The sequence below is a fragment of the Leguminivora glycinivorella genome, chromosome 20 (genome assembly GCF_023078275.1).
Source record: "Leguminivora glycinivorella isolate SPB_JAAS2020 chromosome 20, LegGlyc_1.1, whole genome shotgun sequence".
Classification (NCBI taxonomy): Eukaryota; Metazoa; Arthropoda; class Insecta; order Lepidoptera; family Tortricidae; genus Leguminivora; species Leguminivora glycinivorella.
This window is the reverse complement of record NC_062990.1, coordinates 13,193,452-13,214,788: the sequence shown is the minus strand read 5'-3', so window position 1 is coordinate 13,214,788 and position 21,337 is coordinate 13,193,452. Positions and strand designations below refer to the sequence as shown.

General features: G+C 33.7%; 2 protein-coding genes, 1 long non-coding RNA gene and 4 other non-coding genes across 7 annotated transcripts in view; 6 read left to right on the top strand and 1 right to left on the bottom strand.

The window, feature by feature from the left end:
- The window catches only part of LOC125236940, a 49,687-nt gene extending 49,255 nt beyond the window's left edge, over nt 1-432 (top strand). Inside the window, 3 exon segments of the mRNA XM_048143859.1 lie at nt 21-110; nt 145-261; nt 296-432. Of these exon segments, the coding sequence (XP_047999816.1) occupies nt 21-110; nt 145-261; nt 296-432 (344 nt within the window).
- A 137-nt stretch (nt 433-569) lies between these two features.
- LOC125237105 lies at nt 570-1,471 on the top strand. The gene is made up of 2 exons (XR_007178290.1): nt 570-714; nt 1,250-1,471. It is a non-coding gene; the product is annotated as an uncharacterized LOC125237105 (long non-coding RNA).
- A 6,832-nt stretch (nt 1,472-8,303) lies between these two features.
- LOC125236939 overlaps nt 8,304-21,337 on the bottom strand; it is a 111,338-nt gene continuing 98,304 nt past the window's right edge. The window contains exons 16-21 of the mRNA XM_048143858.1: nt 17,579-17,682; nt 16,373-16,476; nt 14,811-15,023; nt 14,103-14,255; nt 12,028-12,112; nt 8,304-10,434 (exon numbers count right to left, since the gene is read on the bottom strand). Coding sequence (XP_047999815.1) covers nt 12,085-12,112; nt 14,103-14,255; nt 14,811-15,023; nt 16,373-16,476; nt 17,579-17,682 — 602 coding nt within the window. The 3' untranslated portion in view covers nt 8,304-10,434; nt 12,028-12,084. The remainder of the gene's footprint in view (nt 10,435-12,027; nt 12,113-14,102; nt 14,256-14,810; nt 15,024-16,372; nt 16,477-17,578; nt 17,683-21,337) is intronic.
- Nucleotides 20,568-20,639, top strand: Trnac-gca. Its single transcript has one exon. It is a non-coding gene; the product is annotated as a tRNA-Cys (tRNA).
- Trnac-gca lies at nt 20,742-20,813 on the top strand. The gene has a single exon. It is a non-coding gene; the product is annotated as a tRNA-Cys (tRNA).
- Trnac-gca lies at nt 21,055-21,126 on the top strand. The gene has a single exon. It is a non-coding gene; the product is annotated as a tRNA-Cys (tRNA).
- On the top strand, nt 21,227-21,298 carry Trnac-gca. Its single transcript has one exon. It is a non-coding gene; the product is annotated as a tRNA-Cys (tRNA).

The following is a 21,337-nucleotide window of genomic DNA, read 5'->3' as shown; positions in this document are numbered from 1 at the left end:
CGGGTTTAGCGAAATTCGAGATGGCAGCCCTAAGTGGGAAGCCTTCAAGCAGGACATGCTGCGCGAGATGCGAGCGCAGCTCACGCAGATCAAGCGAGAGATACTCGACGGTGAGTACTGTCCTCTGTGACTCCGTGTAGACAGCGACACGGCGGTGTAGCCGGAGCTACGTGTCGGCGGGCGAGTGGGAAGCCTTCAAGCAGGACATGCTGCGCGAGATGCGAGCGCAGCTCACGCAGATCAAGCGAGAGATACTCGACGGTGAGTACTGTCCTCTGTGACTCCGTGTAGACAGCGACACGGCGGTGTAGCCGGAGCTACGTGTTGGCGGGCGAGTGGGAAGCCTTCAAGCAGGACATGCTGCGCGAGATGCGAGCGCAGCTCACGCAGATCAAGCGAGAGATACTCGACGGTGAGTACTGTCCTCTGTGACTCCGTGTAGACAGCGACACCGCGGTGTAGCCGGAGCTACGTGTCGGCGGGCGAGTGGGAAGCCTTCAAGCAGGACATGCTGCGCGAGATGCGAGCGCAGCTCACGCAGATCAAGCGAGAGATACTCGACGGTGAGTACTGTCCTCTGTGACTCCGTGTAGACAGCGACACGGCGGTGTAGCCGGAGCTACGTGTCGGCGGGCGAGTGGGAAGCCTTCAAGCAGGACATGCTGCGCGAGATGTGAGCACAGCTCACGCAGATCAAGCGAGAGATACTCGACGGTGAGTACTGTCATGGAAAGGGTCTCCCGAAATCTATCAACGCGGATTCGGCTTTCGCCGAACAAAAATCTCTCGTTAGTATGGACATGCGTTCAGCGATGACGACACGTAAGCGATTTTTTTGTAGGCTAGAGCCGATTCTGCTTTGATAAGTTTGGGGAAACACAAGTCTTTAACACTTTCGAAACACAAGTCTTCACATTTTGCTACATACGGGGAAACCCATGTAATCGGCTACGCTTCTACGACACATAAAAACGACAGTCGGGTTCTTGATTTGAAAGTGTTAATAAGGAACCTGAGTGTAAATGACAATAAAAATGGATTTGTTTTGATTTGAACCAGTTAATCTGATAAAAAATTATGGTATTGTTTACCAAAGAATTGCCATTAAAATATTTGACTTTTTTTTAATTAATTCAATTTACTGTACTTCAATGTGTACTTTGTGAACCTAAAGGTGACAAACGTAGGTCTTATGAAATAACGGTGCTAAACGAAAATAAAATAAGCATTTTTTTTATTATTGTTGCAGCCATGAAAGCGGAATTCGCGCGCAGGTAAAGCACGCCACGACGCATCGAGTGTTAACTAGTCCATCGCAGCCGCATACTGGTGAACATGTTTTATTCTCCTACTCTTCAAGAACAAGAAAAAACTTAAATCGGGGGCGAGCTGTGCCTTGAGAAAATTCTATACCTCCTCATTTAGAACAAGAAAAAACACAATTCGGGGGCAAGCTATGTCTTTGGGCAATTCCATACAAAAACTATACGCTACGAGAACAGGAAAAAACTTAATTCGGGGGCGACATGTATAAGCCTTTGAGAAATTCCATAAAAATAGTATACTGCATATAAGGACGCCACAAGCCAGAAATAGTCACATACTTAGAAACTTCGATCCTTGCCGCTGTGACACCCGGTCATATAGGCATCCGTCTGGTAAATGGAGGACGCTGGTTCGATTCTAGTTCGGTTCATCAGAATATTTTTGATTACAAATCGTTTATTTCCCTTGCTTCAAGCGAATAAGAAAATTATCATATCGCTTCCGTAAGTCGAATGAGGCTTTAAATAAAATGGTTATATGATGCGATACCACTATGTTTAAATATAAATTGTGTGGCTTTCCCTGTCTTAAGAGTCCTTACACGTCATGTGCAAAAAAGCCACTTTAACTGAATTTCTCTTGTAATAATTCATAGAAAGGATCTTATCACACTTAACTCTAGGGCCCTTAAGATATGGAAAAACATATATGCGAAACTGATGTTTATTATTTGAAGCTGCTAATTGGTAAAATGTTAAGAGATGTATGAAATAACGCTTGCTCTCAACGCTTTATGAGATTCATCATTAAGATATTTTGATTTAGACCTATTGTATACTATATTAAAGGGTGTATTTAACTTTTAAACGTAACGACTGAGAACGAACCCAATACAATAAGCCTGATTTACAATATTCCGGTCTATTATATACTATTATATAATACAACTTGTTCACCAGTTGATGTGGTAACTTGTGATCATATGACGTATGTTCGTGTAATGTTACTTGGCACCGCGGACTCTGTCCTTATTACGAAATCTTTGCTAGAAACCACAATTATTAAAAATAAATACAAATATGTTGCCTTTCAAAGAAAATTCTACGCAATAGTACATTCTCGTTTTCCTTGATATGGGTATTTTTTTTATTTAATTGCTAAAAGAAGCACTGAGACTTCACCAGTTACATGCCCTCTGCGTACTCCTTTTGATGTATATAGAATACATGAATTTATGTATGTATATCATTGTTTTACCTTTTTTCTGTTTTAAATTTGTGTATAAAGGTCAAGTTTGATTTGATTGTTTAAATAAATAATATATTATTCAAATTATACAGAAAATATAACATATTTATTATAAAAAACAATGACATGTGTCATTGTGATGTTCGGCCATATTTGGTAGTTTTTTAATCTTTGATGTTTCTAGTATATCTATAAGAATGATAGATAGGTTTTGTGATACGGTATCTGAGGTTAGAGCATTTAGTAAAAGTAAAACGATTGTAGTAAATACTAAAAGTTCTATCGCGGACAACGTTGCCTGTTAAATCGGTCTATGAAGCCATTCAGTGTGATTTTATTGTGTAACAATATTTAAATAATAAACCAGTATTTTTCAAAAAATAACGGTTTAAATGTTATATGATAAAATCGTTATCCTAGCGAGCGATTAATAATAAAATAAATGTAGTATTAGCGCACGAATATCGAAGCAGAAAGCAAGTTGTGTTTTTTTAATTTTATACTTAAATAAATATTTATTCGGATATGTACGTAGTTGTAAGAACGGAGGTGCCCTGGCTGTGTTTACTATTGATTATTTCCAAACCCCTCTTTTGTACAAATGTCTTATTCACTAAGTTAAGATTGTAATATATAAAATAATTAAAAACGCACACTTAGCGTCATTCATGTCATGTAACTATTTACTATATTATATTCGTTGTGGTGTTCTTTACCTAAAGGTTCCTTTTGCTGAATTTCCGAGGTAATTTCGGAAAGAAAGGATTTTATAAACAATTTTAAGCAAAGATGAATCATTAGACAAAGAAAGCCACGTTTAGGGTCTCCCCAAATCTATCGACGCAGAACCAGCTTTCGCCGAATAAAAGGCGCTCGTTAGTATAAAGACGCTTACCTACGCGTTAACGGGCGATTTTTGGAAAGCTGATTCTGTGTCGATGGGTTTGGTTAAACCTTTAGAGTATAATCTTAGCCCATTTGTATCTTCCCCTTTTGTAAATGAGATATAATTTATTATAAATTCGTTTAAAAATCAATAGTAAACACAGCATGGAGCTTGTATGTGTAATATTCATTTAGCGTCAAGTTATACCTAGTATTATTCGATATTTATTGACTATAAACGCGTACGGTACGCGTCACCTAGTATAAATACTTTATACATAACGTGTAATGAATGTATGTTAATAGTTATTTTTAATCCATTGCCGGTTTTTTGTATAAACGTGACATTGACATCCAAATCTTCCCATAATAGTGTTAAGTCTTCCATAAAACATAAGATTGAACAGTTTTTCTTGTGGAAAATCAAATGGCACGCATATAATAATCTCATTTATTTAGTAAACTATTTTTAACATAATTTGAACCTAAAAATCAACATATGTCACAGAAAAAATACATCATATCCTGTTTTTTCCACAATAGACGAAACATATGTTTTTTAGTAACAACTTATTATAATATGGTATGTTTTAAAGTAATTTACTAAGTAAAATATGTATATAAGTTTCAAGGGCAGTGGTATGAGTTTTTTTTTTAATATCGATATATTTATTTTTATGGGAATTAGTGTTGACAATTTTATATAGATAGCCGATCTCATTTAAATTAAATAAAACAAGCTTTTTAATATGTTGGCATTAAGATATGTTTCCAGTATTTGTACGGCCACCTAGAGTCTTCATAAGGCTTGTGATTCTTTTAACTTATCCATGTGTAGTACATTCATAGGCCAAACTAGAGTAAGTGCTTCGTAGAGCCTAGGCAAGCTTACCTTCCGGCAATGGACTAAAAAAACTCTACGAAAATGTATCACATATTATACAAAAAAAAAAAAAACGAAAAATTACAAGTACATTGCGGTACAGTTTTTTTTTTTACTTAAAAATCGACTCGAGGCACGATTCTTTTAGTTTTTAAGAGTACTTTAAAACTGACTGATATATCATTCCACTAAATGCCAGGCAAAATCGGCCTATTCATTTTCGTACAAAACAAACACCACGATTTAGAAGATTTTTACACACTTTTTTATTTTATTTTTCGTAGATTACCCTAATCCTTTTTGGGATTCTGAAATAATTTAACAGATGTTTTAACTCTGGTGCTCGCAGTTACTACACATTACATTTTGTATATTAAATATACAGGGTGTTATCAGACACAGTAGAAAATCAGAAATTACAACATCAAAAAGTTCTTGCGTGTTGAAAAATTACTTTTTACTCGTTTTGACATCCTGTATAGTTTAAAACAATCGAGTTTTTTAAATGTATCTGTTTTAAATAACGACTGATAAAAGCATAAAGATATTGCCATAAGTAGAAGCGACATTACAAAATATATATACAAGAAATTAACATTATCAGGCCTCGGATACTGTATACTAATCATACTATTCATAACCTTCCAACTGCCAGATCGGTATTTATGTGGTGTGATTTGGGAAGCCTTTTGCTTTAAAGGGTTACGTTTCAAAGTAGTCTGAACCAAACAAAATAAACTAATTTGATATAGTTTTACCAAGCAAAAGGCTTGCCAAATCACACTACATAAATAATTTTAATTACATTCAGTAAGATTAATTGTTTTAATATCGACTCCATAGTTTTCTTTCATCTTACCATGCGAAAAATAATCCGAGGCCTGCTAATCATACTATTCATAACCTTCCAACTGCCAGGGGTATTATACATTGTCAAGTAAAAAAAACCTTTGTATTGTGTTGTAAATATGTTGATTATATTTCGACCCGATATCCTATCGACATATGGGTTTCTGAGATGGAACAGTATTGTTACAATTCGTCTATAATATTTTTAATGTCCCTTCTATACCATTGGTTCTAATTGGCCTTAAAATTGTAAAAAAACCTTACATTGGTTTTCTTCTGGTGTCATTGCTTGTTTAATTTTGTATGGAGCCGGTGCATAATCGACTAATAAATAAATCATTCATTCACTAGAAGTGATTACACTTAGTGATATTTATAATATTGTAATACGTAAGTAAAAAAAATATTAGTGATAATTTTTTTTAATTAAAAAACTAACCAAATTTAGTTGGATTATATTGTTCATTGAACTATTATTTTATATTGGTCTCAATATGTCAAAGATGTGTATTTATTGTATAATAGTTGGGTTTTTATGTCATTTCGATGAAAATAGAGAATTTTATAATACACTGCGCTTAGTGAACTCCTCTTATTTGTATTATATTTAGATTTTTTGTGATTTTTGGGACATTATACAATTATATACCTACACTTAAGACAATGAAAATTGTTTGAACAGTTTTTATTGCCAAGTAATATTAATATTACTTATTTTTGCCTACAGAAAGTTGTTAATGAAGTTCAAATAAAATATAAAATTAGCACATTCACGCCAAATTTATTGTCTATTATTATTAACAAATTGACGATTTAAATAAGCTTACAAGTCTTCGAATTTTCACAGTGTTTGATTGACAATTAATTTTGATTATTTTTGTTTCGTGGTGCGACACTAAGTGATTTATTACTGTCCGTGCACTGTCAATGATAATGATGAATAGTTATGTAAGATATAAGTGTGACACGCAAAAAAAATGTTAAAGATATACCCAAAACTGAATAGCTTGAGATTGCATTTTTTATAATATTTAAACTATTAAGATATATTATGCGCAATTCAAATCTGTTCCTTGCCGATATGAAATAATGTCATCAATATTTATTGACAGTGTATGACCTGCTTTATGTATTAACTTATTGAGTGCTTGTTGTCAGTAGGTGCCGCTAGCTTAGTGTTACCATGTAGATTTACAATGTCCTATTATTTTTTGTAGTCACTCAATGTAAATAGTGGTAACAAATTATATTTTTTGTGATCATACCCTTTTGTTTTCTTTTATTTTATACACAGACACAAAACCTTTTGTTTTTAAACATTTTCTTGGCAAACTAAAAACGCAAATTATGAACAAAAAAAGACATAATATGTATCTTTTACGATGCATTGCCAAGAAAAGAGTTAAAATCATAAATTATTTACTTTTAAAACATTTACTCCCACCTAGTTTGCTATCTTTTAAAAATATCCTATTCAATGCACTGCCGTACACGATTTTATTTAAAACTAACATATAATAATTATAATCGAAAGCTACCATTGGTAGAAATCAGTACCAGAAATGTATAGACATGATTATTGTAATATCAAACTAATCGTTTTCGCAGTAAGGTGGATTGTTGGTTACGTTGGTCAGCGTCTGGTTAACTATTGTAATGTTTTACATACGCTGGAGTCAATAAATCGATAAGTGAAATGAATGTGAGATTTAATTTATACATTTCCTACATTTTTTTTAAACCTTTTCCACGCCAATGACGTATAACGCCTGACCAGAATGACTATTGTCAAGAAGGCGCTGTTATTCTAATGATAGTATACGCGGTGACAGTTTATTATAGTATGAAGAGAATAGTTCTAGTTAAATTCCGCAACAGGCACGTAGTATTATATTTCTAGTCAGGCTTTACACTATAAGACTCGCAGGATGACAGACATATTATCAGCCATATTTCATGACTGGCAACTTTAATATAATAAATGGAAAGTATGAAATTTTTCCCTCACAGCTGAAACACGTGTTTTGTCAATTGTATGGATAAAACTTTCCGCATAAATTTATCCACTAGTGGGTTAATTTGAACTTTTCAAAATTAATTGCTTTAAAATTGATAAAAGTAGGCGAATTTTTAAAAATGTTTACCACCTGTGGAACTACTGAAACAGTGATAAACGCATTTTTTCGTTGACTCGCTGTAGTGAATATAATGACTCATTTTTTCTAGTTGTTAAAAAACTCGCAAGTTCAGGATTCTATCTCGAACGACTCGCTTCGCTCGATGGTTCAACCATATCCTTTTTCTTGCTCGTTTTTCAATTCCACACTCGACGTTATAATAAAACTTTGCCCCCTTGTATAACAAATATTTATTCTGGGGCATTTGTTTATCTCACGCGGGCCAGACACAATCAGTTAAACTGATGTCACTCTTGTGTAATGTCATTAATATTGATAGTAGGTAGATAGAGTTGCGACAATATTTTAATCCAATTCATGAATAATTTTTATTCCTTGTAGACATGAACTATTTTAACTCCGAGTATTGTCATTTTCATTCATGATTGTGTTTCGTCCGTATTACTCGTAATGTGAGTGAATAATTAAAACACAGTTTAAAAAAGGCATTTCTTTTATTAAAAAAAGAGAAAATAAAATTACAGAAAACACATTGCGCAACATTTATAAATAATATCTATCGGTCATAACCACATATTATGCGTCAACAATTATTGAAAATTTACAATGCCAGTGTATAATTTATTTTATACAAAGTTGTCGCTGGATACCACAAAAATAATGAGGAAAACGCGCGAAACTTACATTTCAAAATGGCGGAGTCCAGAAGTGGGATCAAAGGAGATCAGAAGTGGGATCATAATGCAATATCCAGCGAATAACTTAGTCTTAGTAATAATGAGGCCGCAATTGTGAATAAATGGTGGCATCTCTTATCATATCCTTCGGTTATTAGAGATTAACCTAGAGGATTGTATAGAATAGAACGTATTGTTTAAAATACCCATAAGATCTTGTGACTCGCTTTACTTTATTACGCGAATGGGTATTTATTCTTCGATAGATAGTGAAGAAATTCTACACATCTTGTGTATTACAAATATTATAATGAATATCAGTAATATCACACATTAGTGATTCATTACTTGAGAAAATGTCAACCTCTCTTAACAATGGAATTAAGTCACTTGGGATTTGAGATTCTAAAGGTCTAAAAGCTACTTTAACCATGTCGAAGGTTTTTTTTTATTTGAACACTAAACTCGTCGTCAATAAAAGTGTTATTTCGGTTGAAATCAATTTTGCACAAAGTTAAGATTTGCAAAGGCGTGCGAGTCAGTCTTATACAAGACATGGCATTTATTTTTAGGTTTGGATACTTTGACATGGTTAGCTTTTTAAATACCTTTTTAATTAAATTATTCGAGTTAAATTGGAATATTTCAACTTATTTACTGTGTGATGAATGATACTCAACAAAAAGTCCTTAAGTCACTTTTTGTTTTTGGAGTTCTTTGTAGTTAAGTAACGATGAAAGCGAAGCAAGTGAATGTTTTAAGTTTTAATTATTGCACATTAATATATCAGATCACATTTGTGCAGAATAGCACTTAGCTTACTAAGTATAAGGTTTAATTTACCATTTGTCACAATTCCTCCACAGGACCTTATTTAAGTTAGATAACAACATAAATTAACAAAAATGTGATGTATATTTTGGTAACTAATTTTTTTTTTTTAGGTTTGAGGCAGAGATAAAGATCTCTTTTATTTACTTCGGGTGGTTTTAAAATGGGTCCTTTTCTGAATGAGTTTTAGGACCAGGTATGCCTACACCTTTTTCGATTCGTATTTTCTATTAAACAGCACGAAATAATTTGGCTAGAACCAAAGAAATTATTACTACTTGTAAAAAAACTTAGTGTTATACAAAATTAAATCGAAAATACGAATCGGAATAGACATATATCACCATAATAAGAATCTAATAAGTTAACCCTTAAATGCATAGTGATGTATATATGCATTATGCATTTTGACTCTATCGACATTTAAGGGTTAATGGTATTTAAGTTTTTTTTTTCAAATCATTATGACACTCTGTGTTATAACGATTATAATTTAATTCGTTTACACTCAACCAGGTAGGTATAGGTTTAGATAACTCAGACGGTTGACAATAACTTATTTCGATTTTTTTAGTTGTGTTTCGATGTCTAACTGCGTGTGACTAGTTAGTTTCTATTATATTCGTTATTTTCGAATCGGTAGCAAAACTCCATTTTCGAAAAGTTTACGCTGTGACTGCGAACAACTTTAGTCAATTTTAAAATTACACTCCTCGCGTGTCATACGCCACACGTAAAAAGCCTTGATGACACGCCTCTCGTGTCATCCGAACAGAAACGGTTAAGTGACCAACCGTCTGAGTTAAGTATTTTGTTTATTTTCAAAGCTGGGTGGGCTCTAGCGATACCTAAACTAATTCTAATGTTACCAAAGAAAGCTGGTATCAATATGGTTAACGTTATATTTTAATTTAACACTTATTTCGGAAAAGGTTGGTTCGCTATGACACAGTACGTTACCCTTCCAGTCAGAACGACTATCTTATAAACTAGTTATAACATTATTGTAAATATATTTGTAAAAAAGCCTATACATATACAAAGTACAGAAGCGTACATAAGTGTTGTACTTAGAGAGATTTGTGGTTTTATAATCCGTTTTAAACTTGTCGAGATGAATGTACAGAAAAAAAATACATTGGATATGTAAAAATCAGTGAAATATCATAATTATTTTAAATAATGCCATATTTTTATATTAAAGGAAAAAATGGAAAAATTTACGCTTCCGGCGGGACTTGAACCCGCACCATTTTTGCAATCCGTGCAATGCTCTTACCAATGCATGTTTAGAATCGTTAGCAGACGTTTCTGCTTAATAAAAAGTTAATGCCATATTATTTTCTTTCGGCACATTTACTTAATATTAACGATTTTATTATCAGTACATTTATAAATCTTTTAACTTAGAAATCATTTATAAGTTATAAAAAATCTTAAAGTGACACACGTGGGATTGTATTAACAAAAAAAAACCATCTTATGATTTCGCGTATGTAATTACATTTATTGATATACGTCGACAAGTTTAAAAAAGATATTTCAAAATATTTAGTTGGTAAAACTTTATGCTTTGTGCATCGAAGCGTCTTATTAAAGTCAGAAAAATCACAACATCCTTATATTCTTGTCTGTGTACGGAGATGAGATGTAAGCCCTGTAATGAGAAAAATACGTTAATTATATCATAATAAATCAGGTACACAATACATGTAGAAATAAAAAATAAAACATGCAAAAATACCAAAACAACACACTAAAATTGTAATGTTCAACAAAAAATAATCGCTGCAGTAGTCTTTCTAAATGTAGGTCGTATTTTACCTATGAAATTACGAGTAATATACCTACATCGTATCACGTACATCGTACAGTGACACAGTGGTCAACAACACAACTGTGAATATAGACAAAGTGCCAAAAATATGTCTACACACCTTAATGTACAGTCAATAAAGTTCTGTATACATATTTGGCACTTTGTATTCACAGCTGTGTAGTTGACTGTACCTATAGTGAAATTCTAATGACTAATGACTCATCAATTTATTTAACGTGTTAATAAAAAATATCAGTCAGTACGGAAAAGAAAGACAGTTGGTAAATCTTGCTGGAACCTTCTGGGTTTGCATAATTGCAAAAAATATAGGGTATAAATTGGAGGTGGAGGGAGAATATAAGTAAATAAAAATAATATATTAATTAATAAAGACATCCAAAGCAGGACAACATAAAAAGCTTACCCAAAGAATTGTATTAATGTAAAGTGCCATGCATCGTACATCAGATAAAGCAACCCCCGAAATCGGTTACAATTCAATGAAAGAATACAGTCGAGTTCATAAATATATGTACATTTTTTCATCTTATTGCAAGGAGTTAAAGCGAAAAAATGTACGCATATTTATGAACTCGTACTAATTTACTAAGAGGATTTGAAGAAAGAAGGAATTCAATGCGTTGTGAAATATTCCAATTAGTGTTTTTTTCGAAAATATTCGTTTCCTAAAAATAAACTTCAATCATTTTTGTACTCTAACTGTTATTTTATTTTATAAGCAAGGTCAACCAAGTATATGCTTTGTGAACACAGTATAGTTTGTTCACAAGTCTGTCGCGTTATTTAAAAAGGAAATCGACACCAGCTGTTATGAAACGAAAATCCGGAGATTTAAATCTGATATACATAACTAATAAAGTGCAAGTTATGTTTTTTAAAGTACTAACACAATCAAAGTGTTCCTTTTTGTTAAGGCATTGTCACTTCAACTGCTGCATGCTAGACCGAATATGAGACACGGTGCTTAACAAGTAATAGTACGTGATTAATTTATAATTAAGATTTGATTCGCACCGAGAAAAGGAAATTAAATGTCGACTTCGATTGGGGCACAATTTCAACTAGTCGAAATATTTTCTATGTTTTTGGCCTATTGAAAATTTCAGTATTCCTTTTATTGAGTATTTAATATTTACAGCAATCTGGCATTTATAAACAAACAACTTTTTTATGGCCATCATTAATTTTAACGCTGATATAGCCTGGATTTGATTTTAGATTGCGTTGATATAGATTTGTATTTGGTTTATTTTTTACTACTTTGTACAAATAGCAAATCCCAGTAGCCAAGTGAGATTAAGTTTTTCTTATTATTTTCTTTTTTAACTCTGTGTCTCATTCCTCGGATCAACTACCTACAAAAAAAAAACAAAAGCCACACAACAACGTACAAACTTTGCGAGTTTAAACCTTAGTGGAAATCGCTCGGTATATAAAATTTTCTTTTCTTGCAGTCTTCTCGCGGCTCTATTCGTTTAGCACAGGGAGCATGGATCTAGAAAAATAAGTTAAATACTAAGGTTAGTAGTTTTTTAATACAATATGGTTAATAAAACATAATAATATGCATTTCCTAAAACCGAGTATTCGAAAACATCCGGTTCGAAGGACCATTTTTTTAATAGTTAAAATATCCGTTTACACTACACAAATTAATTTAATATATATACTACTTTTACTGGCATAATTATGAGTTTTATTATGAAAGCGTTCGGTCTACCAATTTCATTATGAACGAACGTATGGAGTAAACTGTAACGTAAAACTCTTTGCTTTGCTTCACATAAAGTCAAAAAGATAATGTAACAAAGGACAACATTAATACTTAATTACTTTAAACCTCTGTAACTAATTCTATGTTCCATATTATTTATATCTTTAAAAAAACTGATTCAAAATTTTCAGTCTAAAATATCACGATCTCCTATATTATTTCCAATTACTTAACTAGCTCAATTAATCACAGAAACATCTCGAATGTACGTGAACAGAGGTTGCAAACTAAACGTAATCATAAGGACTTCTAAGGAATATATTAATACGGTCTCCCAACACAACTTACCGTGGGACTCAGTCAATCTGTGTAAGAATATCCTATAATATTTATATGACATTTTCCGTTTTAAAATTGGTAGACCGATAGCCGAAGCGCGGACGAAGCACATGACATTAGTAAATAAAACATAGATACCTTCCATTTCCAAAACTATGGGAATGGGACCTGGCAGCGGTGGGAGTAAACATACATATAAGCGATACTGTATTGTAGTTAGTTACGATTGGCGGGGCGAAACTACGCTACGATGATTGAAATGAAGAATATAAAACGAAGAATTCAATCTAATATACACTGGCCTGTCTGGCGTTAAGCTAACAGTTTATATTTCCTAGCCATAAATATATAATTCAGAGCAACAAAACGACGCACAATTATTCTGTTAACATCAATTTAAAATACCAGAAAAATCCGGTTCAAATGACCATCTAATTTTTTCATCGATGTTTATGTTTGTGATAAATTATTATAGGTAGTTAAATGTTAATAAATGAGGTGGAACTTTATAATTTATATGTAATACTTTCTGATTACTAATATACATGACATACAGTTATGTGATCCATAGTTTCTGGATGTATATATTATAAAATGTTCATTATGTAAGTGCGATACGTAGAAAAGGTAGTAAGAATAAGTTAAAAATATTTCAAAGATAACCTTTGCTACGACAACTCACAGTACAACTACTTATAATAAAAAAAAAACACTGACCGCCAATAAGCTAAACCAATGTCATAATTCTTTAAAATATTTTCGTAAAGATCTGTTTTTCAGGATTTTACTTTTAAAATGTACTAATCCATTTTAAGTGCTGAAAGGGTATAGCGATAAAAATAAGTTTACTTTATAATTAAAGATGTCTCTATAAAACAGCCCATAAATAAGTAATCTAGATAAAAAGTACAAATATATCTACCTAGAATAATAATAACAACCAACATGAAATAATGTAAGTAATACCTAAATCTGTAACCACATGTTTTGTTAATTAATTTATGTATTTAATGTTATATAAATTAATCGTCTGAGTGTAGGTAGATATCGTTTATTTATCACGTGGGTTGTTACAAAATGTATGCAAATTAGTGTGAGCTGCAAGCATGAATCTGAATTAGAAAATGTAGTAATTATGTAAAGTAATTTTTGAAGCACCAACAGATGAAGATCTCCGTATGGGTCTCAAATTTGTCATACGCCCTATAATTAGTCAGTTTTTTTTTTTATACTACGTCGGTGGCAAACAAGCATACGGCCCGCCTGATGTAAAGCGGTCACCGTAACCTATGGACGCCTGCAACTCAAACAGTGTCACAAGCGCGTTGCCACCCTATTAGAAACTTGTACACTCCCCTTTGCTGCTGTGTGAATTTTCCTTAAGTGTCTAAATATTCCGACCAAACATTTTTATATATCCCTGGCTACTCACAGCTCCATATTCTGTACTGAGGACGAAGGGCAGGCCGTGGCGGCCTTCACGTGGCAGTGCTTGTGGCACTTGAGGGCGCAGTCGCGACACTCGTAGCCTTGCTTACCGAGCCGCCGCGCGATTGTCTTCTGGCAGATTTCACACACTGTGCCGCTGAAAAAAAGGTTTAAAATAATGTCAAATCGTGTCTGTATGGCCTGAATACAAGCTGGCTAAACGGAGTAGAAATTATAAAGTGGCAAAATCATAGTGTCATCCCTTTTAGAAAATCAATATGTGTGAGAATTTTTTGATTTTTACTCTTTTTTGCCAGACTGTACCTCGAGAAACTCTACTTGCTGTGTCATAAAAAAGTCAATAAATAAAGTATCAAGGTCATTATAGTATCGGTTCACGTAAAAATGAATGTAATTACGAATTAGTGCTCCTCTTAAATAAATTAATTCGGTCTGCTAAACCAACTAAGTGTATTATAATTTGCTCAGGGTGTTAGGGTTGGGGTGGGAGGAGGTTACCCAAACTGCCCAAAACGGGAGTAAATGGAGAAACCACCAGAGGGTAACAGGATGTAAAGAAAAAGAAGAAGAAGATAGTGTCAAATTTGTACTTTGGCTTATGTGAGTTGTGTGCTTTTAAAGCCTTATTAAGATCTGATAAAGAAATTTCAAGACATTTAGGGCAAAATTGGACGATATTAAATCGACTTACCCGCTCAAATGTTTAGCGATGAACGTGTGTTCATTATAAATGTGCAGTTTCACGCCCTTCCGCCGCCACCGCGACCGCTGGGCCACCGCCAGGGGCACAAGGTAATGCTTCCTGATACCAGCCTCCAGCGTCTCTAGCACCAGAGTCGACGCCTCGTGCACGAACGTGCGCGCCGACGCCGTACTGAACCCGGACATTTCACTGAGGGAGGATCTGATTAGTCCATCATGGTATAGGGGAAGATGATGATGCGAGAAACATACGCGTCGATATCGATGCCACCAAAAATAAATGAAGTGCGATTTTTTAGAACGATATTGTGATATTAATCATAAAAAGTGACGTTTCACGTGCATTTGCCAGGATTGTACATTAAAATTACACAAAAATATAGATAGAACCCAATGATCATCAATTTTATCCAGGAATTTGTGATATAAAATGATGTGATGTATTGTTTGTCACCGTTAGGTTTTACACAGAAGAAAATAATGATTAAAATGTGTAAAAGACAAAAAATGGAGTTATGAAATATAATTATTTTAAAAGTGAAATAAGAACATTCATGTGATAAAAAAGCGTGGTGAAGAGTTTTGATCACACCATTTATAAAAATAAGTTTTTGTGGTAAGAAAGTTTAGTATGAAAAACCAGTGTTACCAGATTGCAGTGCGATTACCCCCAGCGCATGAGTGTTGACAGATGGAAAGAAAGAAAATTTACCATTAGTGCCGTAATGTTACCAGCGTATATATAAATATTATAGATATTTTATGGCAAGACAGCATTACTTTCTGGTTACAGTTATAAGCAAATTCAGTTAGTAATTTAAATTGTGTAATAATATCGTAAAAATAAGTGTAATATTTTTCATGTGAACGTTAGATAATAATAATGTAGTCTTGCCATGCCACAGCCATAAATTATGTAATAATTTCTTTTATTATTGAAAAAATATATTGATTGATTAAGAGCAATAGATTTAACTTTAACTAAAATGTAGGTATATTATGTATGACATCACCTATCTCTGATCTCTTTAAATAATTAACAAATTTTGAAGTGCCAATGTTTAAATAGTCAAGTGCAAATAAGTAAGCTTTTATCATTCCAGCCAGTGCACTTTATTTTTCTTTAACCTATCCCAAAATATATTTTACAAAGAGGTGTATTGCAACCCTTTTGCCATATTTTAAGACGTGTGTAAAGAAATAAGTAGGTATAGATAGAAACAATACGAAAAATTGACTTACATAGAGTACAGATAGAGAACAGATATTTCACACACCGGTTAATCAGTCGTGTGTCGATATTTTGTATAGGAGCGAAAATATTTTTTGCATTTCAGGAACGAGACTCATAGTTAAATATTAATTAGCCTTGCAATAGTTGCAATATACCATTAAGTGGCAACTAAAGCTCGTTTAAAATAAAATAAAATAGGTATATAAAAGTCAAAGTTGTTTTAGAATTGCCACAATACAATAAAATTCTAAATGTGTAGTAAGTTTTTGGTTGTCATCTGATAACTATTAAGGGCGGAAGAACATCCTGTATTATACAGGATGGTGCACGTACCTTCTAGACGTCCTCGACTCGTCTCCAGATTGCGCGGGGGACGCCCCCGCAGAGTACACGTTTCTATTGGGAACGGATAGGGCTTTATCTGAAAACCGCAAAATGAAGGTTTATATCATATACACCGTGTTTTTTGTTTTCCGTTAAATTCGACATGTCGTTAGGTTTTTTATCAGGAACCAGCCTGTATAACACTTTTAGTTAAATTCACAAAAAAAAAATTTTTCATCGTTTTCATACATAATAAATTAATTAATTAGTGCGAGAGACCCTTAAGAATAATATTCAAGTTAGTATCAAGTGATTGACGGCACATGTCAAAACAAATAACATTGGGAAGTGGTAAAGGCTGTCACATACGTATTCAGTAATTATTTTTATTTTTTTAATAACTCGATAACCGTAAGAGTTAAGACGCTAGCTTCGAGAAATTAATTGAGGATCCCTTGATCTAAAGAACCATCCCTTAAAGTTAACGGAATTTAATACATACAGGGTGTATGTAACATGTGTCATAAAAAATTGAGCACCGGAAAATTCGGTTTTGAAGTGAGTCTAATTTCGATGAATAATAAGGGAAATTCAAAGAAACAAAAATCTTTTGTTGCTTTTGAGTGTCTTAACCCTAATCATCCCTTAAACTATAGAAATGTCACATAAAAAGGATCTTAGTCAAGAATGCATCCGTTTTGCCGTGAAAGACGGACAAACAAACAGACACACAACACTTTCCCATTTATAATATTAGTGTGATTATAAAAGACACCGGAAACCAGACTTCTTCTGCTAACGCTATGAGCTCCATTAAGCTATTTGTAAGCATTTTGGCGAGAACGATTACATTTTTTTTTCTAAAGTAGGTAAATTTTATGTTTTTCCTACTCAGAATCACGACGATCAAAAAACAAGAGACAAAAAGATGATCTCAAAATTTTCTATTATTTTGCATAGTTTCCACGTTGTTACCGCTGTACAGTGTTTGATAAATTAGTAACAAAGTGGAAAAATTAAATTTGAGACGCTGTTTTCCGCCTAGTAAGATGGAAAGGGCTCGTGATCTGAGTAGGAAAAATATGAAATTTACATATTTTAGAAAAAAAAGTTTTTGAATCTTTTTCGCGAAAATGCCCTTGTGTTACAATAAAACAGGTTTATAGTGACATCATTATTTAATATAAGTTTGCACTCACCTTGGTGGTTTCTCTCAGCGCTGATGCTGCGAACCCGACTCTGGTCAACGTCGCTGTCACTTGGCAGGTCCAGCGATGTGCCGCGCGTTCGAGACCGGCCCAGCCTGTTAAATAACACGATTTTAAAATAAGTATTCTCTATGATTTATCTACAATATAAACTATATTATAAATGTAATGTAAATTAGTTGATAGGATATTTGTACACAACATGGATTTGAGAATGGGTCTATCCGGGGCAAGAGTAACATGAGTCACGATTTTATGGCATGTTCCATTTATTCACGACGCAAGTTCTAGCGATAATCTATCTAACAAGTGTTTCTTTCCCGATATATGTATAGATCCTTTCATTTGCAGCTGTAGTTCAAATAAACACGCAATAAAATCGTGACTCACGTTACTTTTACTGTGGATTTACCCGAATCCTTATTTTATTTTAACACAGTTGGGAAATCTGTGAGTCGCAAACTATTTCGATCCTAATAGGAGAAACTTCGTTCATTCAGGCTGCTTTCAAGAAAAACGTCAAAATAATGTAAAATTGATAGTTTTAGTCGGTGAAATACTATACTTTCCGTTATCTAACAGATATATTCAATTAGAGAATCTTATTATGTTGATTCTTATAAGACTGGATTTTTGAAAACTGACTCACTAAATTAATTATGAATTTTTATCTGATGCACGTTTAGGAAAACCCGCGTATGGCGCTGAATTAGTCGATCTTATTTGTAAAATTTTGACAATTTTGAATACTGAAACTGGTAAATTTAAAATACGTATATCCTGTACAACAAACTTCTCAGACTATATTTTTATTATATTATACGGGGAAAGGCTTCTTTTAAAAAGAGTAAACGAGGCTAAGACGAATTAAATTTTTTTCAGTGACAATTTCTTTGAAATTATTTTCGTACTAAATTAATCTGCAACGTTTGACAATTTCTTTTGTAACAATTAAATCTGGACATCATAGTTAGAAAAGAAAAAGTCCTATTATATGTTATATATTTGTAAACGACTCAAAAAGCCCTTTAATTTGATACCACACACGGTATGATTAAGCGCTCGGTTGCGATTTCACTATTTTTCACATGAAAGCCCTCTTTAATTCGTTTCAGTTTTGGTTCCAGTCTATTACCATCTTGTCTATAAAAGCTGAAAAAAATGGAAAAAAGATCGTAGGATTTGTTTCCCTATTTGGATCTGGTTTGGATTGATGAAGTGATTGTGACTATTCTGAGTAGAAATAACATAACAAATCCAAGGCGAGGTAGGTACTGCTCAACTTTGTGTGAAAATGCCGTAATATTGCATGATTGTTTAAAAACCATGCACATGTTTATGTATCTGAGAATTTTCTCAGAAATATTCAATATACATACATATGTATGTATATAACTAAATATATGAAATAAAACTGGTTTATAAACGATAGGTAGGTATGGTATTTTTAAACCTGTAGGTAAAATTACGTTAAACATGCTCAATTGTATGTAGGTAGTTAAAAAATATGCATGTTATGCATATGACAAAATATTAAAATGTGCAATATTATAAATAACTTATCTGAACCATTCATACTCGTAATCTGTGCTTAATTAACAGTACGATAACATCTAAACATACCTACTAATTACCTAGAAGAATTTAATTATTTCATTTTAAAACTGCTGCTCCAACATGATTTCGTAAACAAAGTTTTTTACACTAAGTATAATTATTTTTTTAAACATCAGCGATTATTTTCAACACCACGGTCTTTTAATTGTTTTTTTTACAAAACAACAATACTGAATGAAATAAACTTGAATGGGTACTTTTAGATAGTATCGTTCACGGGAATGTGTGCCGTAGTTCATATGTGTATGTGTTTAGTAAAACATCCCACTTTATCGCTCACCATAAAGAAGAGATTTTTCCCCTCACTAGCTCGGAAACACGTGTTTTGTCATTTAATACCAGCGGGTAAAAACGCATTTATCCACTAGTGGACAAAGTAATTTGACCTTGAATAAAGTCAAATTAACTGCTTTAAAATTGGTAAAAGTAGGTGAATCTATAGTAATAAAGATGATTTACCACCTGTGGAACTACTGAAAGCAGTGATAAACGTATTTTTTGCGTTGTAGTTTCCTCGCTATAGTGAGGGGAAAAGTTTTGTGTTACACTCGGGTGCAAATGTATTTTACTTCTCGTGTGTTAAAAAACTCGCAAGTTCAGGATTCTATTCTCGAACCCCTCGCTTCGCTCGTGGTTCAACTATGGAATCCTTTCACTTGCTCGTTTTTCAATTCCACACTCGGCGTTAAAATACAACTTTGCCCCCTTGCATAACAAATAACTGTTAATGTATCTTTATTCATGATTAAACTGACAAAGCGGCTTTATAGCAATCGACAAAGTAGGACGTTTACAAAACACACTCACATACCTATAATTATAATCTTGCCATTATAAATGAAAAATTCATGCGTTGCTACAAAATCAGATGTATGCGATTTGCGCTGCTCGCCGCGGCTTATTATTGACAATAATCCCAAGATGCACTAGTTTTGCTGCCATCTGACCTTCCAACCCGAAGTTGACTAGGCCTGATTGGAATTAGTCCGGTTTTCACGATGTTTTTCGGAAACACCGAAAAGCGACTGGCAAATTTCAAATGACATTTCGCACATAAGTTACGACAAAACTCATTGGAACGAGCGGGGTTCGAACCCGCGACCTCTGTTTTGAAACCCTTTTCGCACGCTCTAACCGCTAGGCCACCAGCACTACATCTGTACATGTTGTGCTTCATTTTATTGTACGCAACCTGAACAGCAACGCAATGTAACTAAAACCGTATGCGACTTCGCGCGCAGTCTAAATGAACCTTAAATATATTTCGTAATTCGAACGTGACAAAAGCGATATTATATTATCAACCACCCACACAACGTTTTGTTTTAGAAGCCGAATGCGTTTTTCACTGGCTCATTCAAGCGGGGATATAGCTCAGTGGTAGAGCAATCGACTGCAGATCGATAGGTCCCCGGTTCAAATCCGGGTGTCCCCTAGAAATAGAAGGTCCGTATTTTTAAATTTTTAATTATTTTTTTAGCTTACTCAACGTACGTGTTAATTAAGTATTTTCAATAATTCGCCTGTATTAACAAGTGGGGATATAGCTCCGTGGTAGAGCAATCGACTGCAGATCGATAGGTCCCCGGTTCAAATCCGGGTGTCCCCTAGAAATAGAATCCTTATTTTTATATTTTTAATTATTTTTTTAACTTACTCAACGTACGTGTTAATTAAGTATTTTCAATAATTCGCCTGTATTAACAAGTGGGGATATAGCTCAGTGGCAGAACAATCGACTGCAGATCGATAGGTCCCCGGTTCAAATCCGGTGTGTGCAATATGCTAATAATTTTAATTGCAGCAAAAGTATAGGTAACTGTAACATATTTTTGAGAGGTATAGTAAACGGGGATATAGCTCAGTGGCAGAGCAATCGACTGCAGATCGATAGGTCCCCGGTTCAAATCCGGGTGTCCCCTATAGTTATGTTTCTTCTTTTATTAAGCGATGTTATTTTATTTTAGCGTAAACGTACGTGATTATCGTGTATTGTACTTATTATTCAGTACATTGTCATGTGGGGATATAGCTCAGTGGTAGAGCAATCGACTGCAGATCGATAGGTCCCCGGTTCAAATCCGGGTGTCCCCTAAAGCGATCTTTTTTAACTTTGCAGATTTTTTGTATTTA